Source organism: Crocuta crocuta, unplaced genomic scaffold (assembly GCF_008692635.1).
Source record: "Crocuta crocuta isolate KB4526 unplaced genomic scaffold, BGI_CrCroc_1.0 scaffold216, whole genome shotgun sequence".
Lineage (NCBI taxonomy): Eukaryota > Metazoa > Chordata > Mammalia > Carnivora > Hyaenidae > Crocuta > Crocuta crocuta.
In genome coordinates, this window is record NW_027531504.1 from 698,141 (window position 1) to 711,556 (window position 13,416).

The window sequence follows — 13,416 nt, forward strand, 5'->3', positions numbered from 1 at the left end:
GTTCGTGGGTTCGAGCCCCGCGTCGGGCTCTGTGCTGACTGCCAGCTCAGAGCCTGGAGCCTGTTTCAGAGTCTGTATCTCCCTCTCTCTCTGACCCTCCCCTGCTCACGCTGTCTCTCTCTCTCTCTCCTAGAAATAAATAAAAAAAATATTAAAAAAAAAAAAAGGAAGTTTAATTCTGCCCTGGTCTATATACCAACATCCCCCACTCTCACCTTTTTTTCCATTTAGACTGCAAATGCAAATGCCTACAGTGTATAACACTGTAAATCCAACCCATTACGTTTTTATCTATGTGAATCAGGATTCTCTCAGTAATGTTTATCCAAACAAAATATTGAAATTTGGTACTGAGGCTTACTAAATCTATAACTACTAATTTAAGTTTATTCATTAAAACAGCCTTATTCTTATTGTTTACATGTTATAGGTTAGAATTTACTATAAAATTAAAGTAATATTATAAATGCTATAAAATCATATACATAATAAAACACTATGTATACTATATGTTAATAAATTATAAAAATTTAGACTAATAAAATAGTGCTTTTATCTGTATTATGGTTCTGTAGATTTTATTCAAGAAAATCTGCTGCTAAAAACACTGGAAAAGCACCAGTTTAAGTTAGAAATCAACTACTTCTTAGCCATAGTGTTTGATTTTTTATCTTCCTTCAAAATGTAATCAATGATTTCTTAATAAAATATTCTTTAAAGTGGACACTGATCCTAACTAAATTTTATTTTCTTTAGTGGAATTCATGTTCCAGGTAGTATTCTATTTTTATCATCTATGGTCAAGCAACAAGTATTTATAAGCACCTCATGCACAGTGCTGTCCAGAGATCAACTGAAAAACTGCAGAAAATGACAAATTAATTTTTCCAAACATATCAGGACTTATGTATCTATGTTTTATATTTTGCTTTTTAATTATGTACATGATGTGTATTCATAAATATTGATAATTTATGAATTATGTGGATTCCTTTGAAAATTGTCTTGAGAGCCAGTTTATAAGTCATTTAAGAGAATGAGACTTATTTTACTAAAAATGCCATATTTCATGTTTATTACTCTTATTTATTAAACCTGGCTCCATACGACTGTCTTTTTTTCTCAAAATCAAATCTATCCTTTTTTTTTTTTTAATGTTTTATTTATTTCTAGGAGAGAGAGAGAGAGAGAGACAGCGTGAGCAGGGGAGTGTCAGAGAGAGAGGGAGTCACAGACTGAAACAGGCTCCAGGCTCTGAGCTGGCAGTCAGCACAGAGCCCGACGCGGGCCTCGAACCCACGAACCGCGAGATCATGACCTAAGCGAAAGTCGGACGCTTAACCGACTAAGCCACCCAGGCGCCCCAAAATCAAATCTATCCTTAAAGGAAAGAAATTTTGAACTACAATACCAAGGAAATCAAAGAGTAAATTACAGCTCAAATGATTCTAAAAAGGCAATGTTTTGGCAGATGATGACATCACTGGACTAAGTACTTATGTTCTTATGTTTTTTGTTTGTTTTTAATGTTTATTAATTTATTTTGAGAGACAGAGAGAGGTGGGGAGGGGTGGGAGAGAGAATCCCAAGTCGGCCAGTGCCGACTTGGCCTTGATCCCAGGAACCACTGTGAGATCATGACCTGAGCTGCAATCAAGAGCCAAATGCTTAACCAACTGAGTCACCCAGGTGCCCCTTTATCTTCTTATATTTATCTTAAAGATGACAATATGGCTTTTTAAAAACACAGATATTATATTTGCTTTAAAAGCTGGCAGGAATTCTGACCCTTTCCCACATAAAAGTACTGAAGTTTTAAAAAAATATATAAATACAAAAGTATTATAGTATGAGCAAAGGGAAGGGGGAAAAATAGTTACAAACAGAGGGAGGGAGGCAAACCACCAAAGACTCTTAAGTACAGAGAACAAACTGAGGGTGGACAGGGGCTGGGGGAGAGGGAAAATGGGTGATGGGCACTGTGGAGGGCACTTGTTGGGATGAGCACTGGGTGTTGTATGTAAGCCAATTTGACAATAAATCACATTTTAAAAAAAGCAAAAAACCAGAAACACACTGTACCTATTCAACTTAAGAATTAAGGTTTAAAATTTTACCTTTTAAAATATTAGAATAATTTAAAAAATGTTTTAATGTTTATGNGGAGGGAGGGGACAAAGAGAGAGGAAGACACAGAATCTGGAAAGGCTCCAGAAATAGAATCTGAGCTGTCAGCACAGAGCCTGATGAGGGACTCAAACCCATGAACCGTGAGATCATGACCTAGGTTAAGTCAGATGCTCAACTGACCGAGCCACCCAGGTGCTCCAATAGTAGAATTATTTTTAAAAATACATTTCAGTGAAATTTCAATAAAATTTACTTCATGAGTAATAAATTTCCCTGTATGTGAAACCATGACCTTTGGCAACTTTCCCACTATTAAATCAGGAACTCATTCCCTCCTTCTCTCCCTTATTAGTGTAAGGCACAATATGCAAGAAAACAAATGGCAACTCTTAGTTATGTATGGTAATGAGACAGTAGATGATTAAATAGAATGCCAGAAAAGTCTACTAAGAAAAAGGCTATAGAAAAGAGGAAAAATGCTTTATCAGTTAAAATGTTTTAAAATGTTTTTGTATTACATGCCTAAAAAGAAAGATATTTAGAATTCCCTTCCCTGTTCTTGGAACATCGGCATATTTTTAGTATTTCTGTATCTGGTAGTAATAAAGCTTACAATAAAATTTATAATAAATGATGATGAAATTAATATCTTACTGCTATAGTGGATCCATTCTTGCCAACACCACCATGGAGGATAACATGGAAATAATTTGAACAGGAAAATATTGCTCCACCTACTACTCCAAGAACTGGAAAGATCTTCAGTTTTATTTCTAGAATGGGTATCTTTAGGAGTAGAGGAAAGAAACAAATCATTAAGAAAATAGAATTTCTTTTCCTATTAAAGAGTAAGGAAACATTATGATATGGCCCTGTACATTAAGCTATCCTTTTTCTTATATAATCAAACCTTAACTCCTGGATGTAGCCCAAAGCGGTAAATTTTTTTTTATGGTTTTATTCATTAAGTGAAAAATGAATCCACCAAATTCAGGGAAGTCTACTTATATAACTGTGATGAAATATTTAATCTCACAAGCCTTCATCTGACTTAAACATGAAAAATGATAGTTCACTTGCATTTAGTACCTCTAAAAGGCAGCATCACAGGAAAAGTCAGACACCATGATCTGCATCAAGAATGTGACAAATATCACAGTGTGTGTGCATGCAAGAATTTTGTGTAGTTAATATCCAGGATTAAATCTCTAGCGGTATATTTACCTGTTGGTCAATTTGCTGTTCAAGAAAACTTCCAAAGGCAGCAAAGGATTTAAAAAACAGTAATAATAAATTGCCAAAAGCTATAGGTTAATGTGTTTTGAAAATAGACTGAAATATTATACCAACATTTGTGGAAACTACAAATGAACAAATTTAGAAAATCTACATCTAAAAAAGTATTCTTGTTAAGAATAAGCAGGTGTGCTTTCTTCCTATGGTATTGCCAAAATATTGAATGAAATGATTTTAAGATTAAATTAAATTCTTCCCTATTATAACTAAATCAGAATTAAATTTAAGACAACCACATCTGACTTAATAAATAAGCTAACTGCCTCTTGGTCAACATTCACCTTTTTATGGGAACTAGCTAGGCAGCTAATATAAAAGACACACTGCATCCTTCTAGTATGTATATTTTAGAGGCCTATAGTGGCATATCCTTGATTCTATCATTCTTACAGGATGAGAAGGAATATGAATGTCTCAGGAAATGTACCACTACTTAAAAATATGCTCCAAGTCTGAGCCCAGTGATATGAACTGTAGCTGGCAATTCTGAAACTAAATGCCTCAGAGAAATCTCACTGTTTTTTAATGGAATTAATTTTTAGAGCAATTTTAGATTCATGACAAAATTATGTGGAAAATACATGAAGTCCCCATTTACTCTCTACCCTCAACCCCCAGGGTATCCTATACTATCAACATTCTCCACTGGAGTGTTAATATTTGTTATAATGCATTAACCTATCCTGAATATTACCACCCAAAGTCCATAGTTTCCATTACAGTTTACTCTTGGTGGTATATACATTCTATGAGTTTGAACAAACGCATGACAGATATCCACCATTATAGTATCATACCAGAATAGTTTCACTGCCCTAAAAATCCCCTGTGCTTTTTCTATTAACCCTCCTTCACCCGTAAACTCTGGCAACTGCTGATCTTTTCACTGTCTCTATCATTTTGCCTTTTCCAGAATGGCATATATTTGGAATCATACAATATGCAGCCACCTTCTCAGACTGGTTTCTTTCACTAAGTAATATGCATCTAAGGTCCCTCCATGTCTTTTCATGTCTTGATAGTGCTTTCTTTTTAACGCTGAATAATACTCCATTGCCTGCATGTACCATAATTTATCCATTCACCTACTGAAGGACATCTTGATTGCTTCCATGTTTTGGCAATTATGAATAAGGCCGCTGTAAACATCCATGTTCAGGTTCTTGTGTGGACATAAGTTTTCTGCTTATTTGGGTAAATATCAAGGAGCACAGTCGCTGGATCCTATGGTAAGAGTATGTTTAGTTTTGTATCTCTTACTATTTTTACCGGAGGTATATATATATATACACTCACATATATATATAATATATATATGAGTGATTAAAAACCTAGAGTCTGGAATTAGTCTTCTTAATTCCAGTACTTACTAGCTATGTGTCCTTAGACAAATTAGTTAATCATTCTAAGACTTACTTATACAACAAAATAATGATAGTATCTACTTCAGGGTATTGTACTGAGGGTCAGATAAAACAGTGATGCTAAATTGTGGGAACATAAGATGTTCAATGAATGTTAGTTGTTGGCTATTGATATTATTCTTCTTATTCTTAACTCTATGGCATGAGGTTGTGAGTCAGCCAGTGTTATGGGCTTAGGTTTTAAAGATGGAATCATTTATTTCTTTATAAATTCTCGTTCTATGCAAAGCATGAATTTATCACAGTGGCCTCCTTAGAGTCAACTTTTACCAAAACACTGATGCCAACCAAGCAGAAAATAAAAACAATCCTTAATATGGGAAACTTTACCTCATAGTAGATTGTAAAAAATGCAAATTATTAACTTTTCTTTCCTAATATTGAGGGAAAGTTTCAAACAGAAAATATTTTACGGAATTTACTTTTATATATCTATTTTATGTGATAAATTTTAGCCTAGAAAAGGTAGTTCCACTAGCATGTTAAATTTTGTATTAGGGCAATGGGGTCATTTTCTTTGTGATAATATATTCATGCATAGGGAAAAATGCCATAATAAGGTATATAGGGATAGCAAAATTATAAAATGAAGAAAAAAAGGTTAAGAAGTGGTATGACCGTTAAATACAATATGAAGAATTCTAAAGAAAACTAACAATGCATTTTCCTAAATATTTGTAAAGTACTTAAATATAAATTTAAATATTCAGATTTACCGTATAGTCCCACATTGTTGCTCCTCCAAGTGTAGACAATACAAAGACCATCACTAAAGCTACCTGAATTTCGGTTACATCCACTCTAAAGACGAAGGACAAAGAATAGAAAAGATGTTTGTAAATAAAATTCCTAAATATGAAGATCAGTAACCATATGTTAAATATCAAAGGTGTAAGAATCTTTATAAGCTTAGCTTATTTGTACCTTTAGTTCCATCACTGAATTATCAATTTACACTGTGGAACTGAGACCACTGAACAGCATGTGCTCACATACAGGTAAACACGAGGATATGCACAGAGGAAAAAAGCTTGTATAGCATGTATAAAATTGCTGAGAGCAATTATCATTGAAGTTACAAAAGGATTTTACTTTCTACTTTATGTACTTATGTAATGTTTGAATTGAATTTTTTGAATTGAATAATGTTTGAATTATTGAATTTTTAAATAACAATCATGTAGTAATCTTGTAATGAAGAAAAATTAGAATAATATAAAAACAACCAGATAACTCAGGACAAATTCTTAAATATTCCCAAGTGAATTTCACTTGAAAACTAGGGAAAATTCAAACAGCTTTCCTTATTAGGTTACTAATAGCCACTATAGTTTTTTTGTTTCCACAGACATTTTTTTCCCTAATATATGCACATGTTAAGTTTCTTTAAAAAAAAAACTCTGCAAAACCAACCAACATCAGTCTCTAGTCTGTATTCTCTGAAGCTACTAACCCCTCTTCTCCTTTGCTCCATAAACAGGCTAACTAAAAAGTGGTCTTCATTTGTAATTTCCTCCTCTTCATATTTGCTGCTTAATTTACTGTAGTCTGTTTTTTGGCCCCATTCTACTAAAATTGTTTAAGGGAAACAATGACTTTCAATTGATCAAATGTAAGAAATCCATTTCAGTTAATATCTTGGATAATTTCTCTGCACTATTTAAAATGCTGATCATTCCCTCTTTCTCGAAATGTTCTGCTATGTTCTTATTTATTCCATGCTCTCTCCTGATTCTCCTGCCTTGCTGGAAGCTCTTCTCATGTTCCTTCCTAGATTGCTGCTTCTTCCATATCTGAAATGCTACTATATCCAGAATTCCATCTTTTCTCCTTTTAGGTTTTCTGAACAATTTTATCTATATTTAGACTACCATCTATAGGCTAAGGACCTCAAAATCCCTATCTCCAAATTCATATAATTTTTTTCTGAGCTCCAGGTTTTGATATCCGTCTACCTACTTGACATCTCTCCTTTGATGCCCTGGAGTCTTCAGATGTTCTAGGAATACTTACTGCTCAGCAAATATAAGACATGTAGTGTGATTAGATGATAAATTAAAACCAGGCAGGGAAGAAAAGACTTCCAGACTATGTTACTTTGGGGGCAGTTAGGAGGAGAAGGTGAACTGAACATTAAACCACAAAGAAAAGGAAAATATAAACAATGATATCCAGTTTTTGTTTTGCTTTGTTTTTTGTAAGATCAGTGGCAGACAAACCAAGGCCTCCAATCTGAATGGAGAAATAGTCAAGCTGGTTCAAAAATGTAAGCCTAATAGTATAACATGTAGTACTTTGTAGAGAAAAAGGAAGAAAGGTACTAACAATTACTGAGCATCTATTATGAGTCTTATGAGCTATAAATTATACCAATAAATCATTTTTTGGAGAGGGAAACAGAAACAGTTTTTCCATGCCTGTACTGGAACAGCTGAATATTGCCACAGGAAAATGCGTTCAGGGCCAGCTCTCTTCCCACTATACTTACAACTTATTACCAGAGTTCTGTGCTCTTTTCCAGTAAGAAGGGTAGAATTACACTAAATTATCCATAATTTTCCCAGGGTATGACTAGTGACCAGAAGCAACTAGGAAAGCTGGTAGGGATTATAGAATAAATTTTCTCTCAATGAACTAAATGACGCATATGAGGATTGAGCTAGGAACCTGGGTTTCACATATGCATCATTCGCCTCACAGATTTTATATTAAACTCAAAGCTTCCTTCTCCCTAAACGACAGTTCTTGAGTCTGGAAACAAGAAAGCTGAAAGGATATAATCAAACAAGAGAATCACTCGCCAAATACTCAAATATTTGAACTGTGAAGAAATAGTTGAAGCTTGAAAAATATATTATGCCTAATATATTTAAATTAAAAGAATATTCTGTATAACAGTTTACAAAGAGAACTCATTAATGGGTCCAAGTTTTTAAAATTTGGATCCAAAAAAAGACTTTAAAAATCCAAGAAAGATGGGCATTGGGGATATTGTATAAGTATATCCTTAATCCCCAAACTGTTATCATGGCGGACAGTCTACAACAGTGCTATTCAAAGTGTGATCTAGAATTAGTTACCAGTCTGCAAGGAGTGAAGAAATTGAGACTAAACATTTAAAAACTTATGTGATAATGACGCAGTAATTTTGTATTTGTTGAATTAAATGAAATATTGAGGACTTTATTTTATTGTCTGTTTTTGTGTTTTAGTTTTTAACTGCATGTTATTAGTCCACCAACGGGTGGAGGGTAGGGGTAGAAACTACTCCTTTACCGTAATTTTTTTTCCATAATGCCACATGGAAATTCTCATGCTTTTGAAATAAAAGAAAATTAACACCAAGTCTAAATGTTCACATGTAAATAACAAAATAGGGCACAATACAACTGAACATTGGACATGGTTTAGGATTTAAGATTAAGCTTTAAAGCATTGCTCTATTATTGAATTACATAAGATATTCGCTACAGGAGAGCAAACATGCTATAAATAAAATATGCCTTATCTCGCATGGCAAGCATTAGTATAGAGACAAATTTTAACTATAATTCTATACAGTGCTAAGGAAAATACTAACTAATGTACCACTGACTAAAAAAATCTTTAACAGTTAAAAAGTATAGTTAAAAACACCTATTAATACTTTATAGTTTAAATGATCTAATTCAAGGTAACAAATTCATATTTACATTGAAATCCACGTATTTTCAAAAGATATAACAGGTAACCATGAAAATATCCACAAGTAGTATAGCATTTCTACTTCTCTTCTGTATTCCAATAATATAAATACTGTAAAAATTAAGTCTCTTAATAGATAAATGGATAAAGAAGATATGAGATACACACAAACACACACAAGAATATTACTCTGCCATAAAAAGAAGGAAATCTTGCCATCTGCAACAACATAGATGGAGCTAGAGGGTAAAATGCTAAGTGAAAGAAGTCAGAGAAAGAGAGATACCATATTATTTCGCTCATGTAAATTTAAGAAATAAAACACAAGCAAACTAAAAAAGAGAAAAACCAAAAAAAGACTCAGTTAAAGAGAACAAACTGATGGTTACCAGAGGGAAGGTGGGCGGGGGGATGGGTGAAATAGGTGATGGGGATTAAAAGCACATGATGATCACTGACTAATGTACAGAATTGCTGAATCACTATATATCATACACCGGAACTAATATAATACTATATGTTAACTATGCTGAAATTAAATGTTTTAAAAATAATTTAGCCTCTCAGTGACAAATTTTCAGGAAATCCATCCTAACCAACAGACCATTGATACTGACATAGTTTGTAAGCATTTCCAAAGGTGCAATGTACTACATATAGATCCTTCTTGTAATGTTAAGCTGAAACATCAGTCTATCCTACTCAAAGCTCCATGATATTTTTACCTTGTCAAAGTGATAATAAACTATAGGGTTTAGGATCTCTGCAATCCAGTGTTAGTATTTTATTTATTTTCTTTTAGTTTATTTATATTTAAATTTTTTTTCACATTTATTTTTGACACACACCCACACCCACCCACCCACACACACACACACACAGAGTGTAAGCAGGGTAGGAGAAGAGAGAGAGGGAGACACAGAATCAGAAGCAGTCTCCAGGCTCTGAGCTATCAGCACAGAGCCCGACATGGGGCTCAAATTCATGGACTGCGAAATCATGACCTGAGCCGAAGTCAGACACTTTACCACTGAGCCACCCAGTTGCCCCAGTGTATTTATTTTGAGAGAGACAGTGACAGTGGGGGGGGTGGGGAGGGGGAAGGGAAGAGAGAGAGGGAGAGAGAGAGAATCCTAAGCAAGGTCTGCTCTGTTAGCTGTTAGAGATGCAGGGCTCATGACCTAAGCCAAAACCAAGAGACCATGACATAAGCCAAAACCAAGAGTTGGATGCTCAACCAACTGAGGCATCTCTCCAGTGTTAGTATTTTAAATGGCTGTCCCCACCCCTCCACCCCTGCCCAAACACTGCAGGATTTCCTTCTGTCCCCTATGTGCTGCGAACTCCATCACAATAGTTATTTCCCTAAAGTTCTGAGTACTTTCTTTCCTCATGGTTCTGCCTAGATTTACTCCAATCTGTCTGGCAGAGTCCACCCACAAGTAACAAATCTTTGTATCTCCCATTCTGGGCACACAATAGGCTCTCAATCAATAGCAAATTAATGTAAAATTTACAACTACGCTAGAAAGATTTTTAATGAAGTTAGAAGCCAAAAAGGTAAAATGTTAGTCATTAAATAGTAACAACAGTAATAATAATTAACCAGAGCACTGCATTATTTTATTACTCTAGTTTACCATAGGAAGTTCAGCAAGTTAAAATGCATTAGATTTTGCAAAGCTACTTTTCTATTTTGGCATATCTTAATTTATAAATAGATACAGATTCTTATTTTACATAGTTGCCTTGAATTTTTAACCAGGCGTTTTGATCCTTGGGTTCTTGATCAGTAGATAGGGAATCAAAAAAAGAGTCAAATTTTCCATAAAAGTGTTCTTAAACTAATTCAACCTACAATTAACTTCTCCTTACTTAGGGTTTCTTCAGTCCTTATGGAAACCTAGAGCAAGACAGTTTACACTTGGCAATGGTCTGTATTAGCAGTGTCACAGAAGTATTATATCATCCCCTTGATATATATATCCTAAAACGGGAATTTTTTTAAAAATGCATTTTGTATCCTTCCACAGAATCTATTACATTGCTGGTCCCAGGGAACTGAACAACAGTCGCTAAGAGTGTGGAGTTTGGAGTCAAACGGACTTGAGTTTTAATCCTGGCTCTACGCTTAATAGCAGTGTAAGAAAGTTACAGAATCTCTCTGCCTCATTTGTACAGTGGGTAATAATAGCCTTACAGGGTTACCGTGAGGAATAAATGAGCTAATGCATGTAAAGCACTTAGAATAGTGCCTGAAACATGTAAGCACATGAGGTTGTACTGCAATTATTCCATAATTTAGAATCAATGTGATGAGTTGCCTATGGCCTTCCTTCTGTTACATGATTCATAGACTTGGGCTTCTCCTGATGATACTTTTAGTATCATCAGAGGTTTTTTGTTTTTTGTTTTTCCAGAACTGTTTCTCCTATGCAGCAATAAAGCAGGACTACAAAGAATCAGTAGATATGGGAAGGCAGAGCTGAGAATGAGTCAATGGCGGACAGTTTTGAAGGATTAGGCAGAGAGGGAGCTGATGGGAAAGAGGAAAACAAAATTGAATTCTTGCTTTGTGTGCTGTTTCCTGATGTCTAAGAAAGAGGCATCAGAGGCATATTTATCATCTGATGTTTATCTCTAACATTTTCAAGGTGCTTTTACATTATCGCATCAATTGTCTACCACAACTGAGGAGTCTCACAATTATCTGTGTTTGATGACTGATGTAACGGGTGCCCCTTTTTGGGTACATGAAGAGCGACCAAAAAGGACCCTTAGATTCCATATTTCATTATTTTATTATATAAGTCAAATGCTGTTTACTTAAGTACTGCATATCCTTGTTCTACATTATACAGATCCTTTATTTTTCTCTTTCTCCTGTATAATGTAAGCTTGGGTTAGTTAGCTACTAAGTTGGAAAAGTGAGGAAAAAATAAAATTACTGTCAAATACGTAACTTTATTATATGCAGAATCCCTGCAAGACTTAAATTAAGCTGTAGCATTTATCCATGCTCTAATAAATGAAAAGATAATTTAAATTCCTAACTGAAGCTTTGTTCTTCTTATGGATAAAGTATAACAGATTGTAAAAATAAATTGAATTATATTTAAAATATGTACAACTTAAAAACCATACTTACTTTCCAAACCTCAACACGCCTGAAACATAAGTCTGCCAGTGAGCACAATAAAACATGAACATTCCAATAAAAGAGCAGAAAAACAACCAGTCAGGATGAGTTCCTAAGCGCACAGCAACCGAAGCTCCAACCGCCATAAATACTGAAAGAAACAAGGTTTAAGAACCGTTAAGAATTAAAAGTAATTACTGAAATAATTGCCATGTTTAGAAATACAGTTTTAGGGTATGTAACCTTGGCATCACAATAAGGTACACCAAACAAAATTAATTTTTGAACATACTGTCAAAATACACTGAAAATTTGCCCCCAAATGTATGCCTATCCAAAAAGTTGACCAAACGGCTCAGTTCTTGTTAGTTTTTAAGCTATTACTTTAAAAAAATCGGAAAAACCTTCACTAATTCACTACTTTACCTGTGGAAAGAGAGTCACAACCGTGGTCAAAAAGTTCCCCTAAAGGAGAGCATGAATTTGTTCTTCTGGCTTGTTTCCCATCAATAGCATCCAGTGACTGGTAGATAAAGAGTCCCAGTGCACATAAAAGGTATGTCCAGTATGGTGCCTAAAGATAAATGTGAATAATAAATATTGGTAAGTGACAACAAGTTAGCTTCTGTTTGAAAATGGCTCAACCTAAACCAATTGACACATTTTCTTGTGTTCTCACCTTATATCACCTCAGGGTGTTATAAAAACCATTCATAAGCCTCCTTTTACAGGTGAGAACCAAACTGAGAAATCAGATGAACTGTTCTAGGTCATCTGGGAAGAGGGACACACAAGTCCATAGACTGAGAAATACAAGGTTAAATGAGCAAGGATGAGGACCTTGATCTGGGTTCCTAATCCATAGCTCTTTTTTTCCTACTATGAAAAATTATATTGTTTACATTTTGATAACCAAAGGAGAGAAAAGTTACATCTCAAATCTATGTAAAATTGGAAACTGAAGTTATTATAATTTCTGGAATGACATAAAAGGTCACTTTTTTAATCATCTATTTTCCATCAAATACTCTCCCCCTAAATGACAGACTTCTAAAAATGCATCATCTACCTGAGAAGTATTCCATTTCTCCCTTCTATGCCCAGAACCTTTTTCTACTAAAACAACTGGAGCCAAGGTCCATGTTAAAAGCTTAATTCTGACCTCTGGTCTGGGAGACTAGCTGCAGGCAAGTTGAAATGTCAAGGCATTAATGGAAATCCATACTGGAAATTCGCTGACTCTAGGACACCAGAGTTGGGGGTGGATTCTGTCCCTCATTTAGAAAAAGAAAAGGAAGACTTGTTCACTAGTTTAAGACTACTTCATTAGAATACTAGAAGAACTAAAGGTTTAGAGCTTGAACAGGTAAGAGTGCAGGGGAATTTAGACAAGGAAAAGAGAGAGGAGGTCTCTGCAGAAACAAAGGTTGAGGCCTAGAAAATGAAAGGTTTACTCATGAGTCAGTGACCAGATACCTGTTTTGGGACCAGAAGATCCATAGGTAATTACAAGAGATCAGACTGGAAAGGTAGTAACATTATCTAAAACAGTAAAACAAAGGATATTTTTTTAGCAGTATATTATCTGATACAGCAATTCACAGAGACAGGGTACTTATCATGTTCCCTTTATTAAAGATGAAAGTAAAACTTAGGAGGGATGACAAAGTCCCATCCAGATGAGTGGCCAGATGGTCCAGGAGTCAGACCCGGGTCTTCTGACCAGCCCCAGGATATGGGATT

General features: G+C 34.8%; 1 protein-coding gene across 4 annotated transcripts in view; it reads right to left on the reverse strand.

The window, feature by feature from the left end:
• CHPT1 (choline phosphotransferase 1) overlaps window positions 1-13,195 on the reverse strand; it is a 20,332-nt gene extending 7,137 nt beyond the window's left edge. For all 4 annotated transcript variants that reach the window (XR_013337106.1, XR_013337107.1, XM_077772201.1 and 1 more), the window contains exons 1-5: window positions 13,150-13,195; window positions 12,100-12,247; window positions 11,683-11,824; window positions 5,567-5,651; window positions 2,785-2,916 (exon numbers count right to left, since the gene is read on the reverse strand). Coding sequence is in view for 2 of the 4 variants with exons in the window: in XM_077772201.1 (XP_077628327.1) it covers window positions 2,785-2,916; window positions 5,567-5,651; window positions 11,683-11,824; window positions 12,100-12,247; window positions 13,150-13,173 (531 nt within the window). In the remaining 2 variants the exon portion in view is untranslated. The remainder of the gene's footprint in view (window positions 1-2,784; window positions 2,917-5,566; window positions 5,652-11,682; window positions 11,825-12,099; window positions 12,248-13,149) is intronic.
• Window positions 13,196-13,416: the final 221 nt, after the last annotated feature.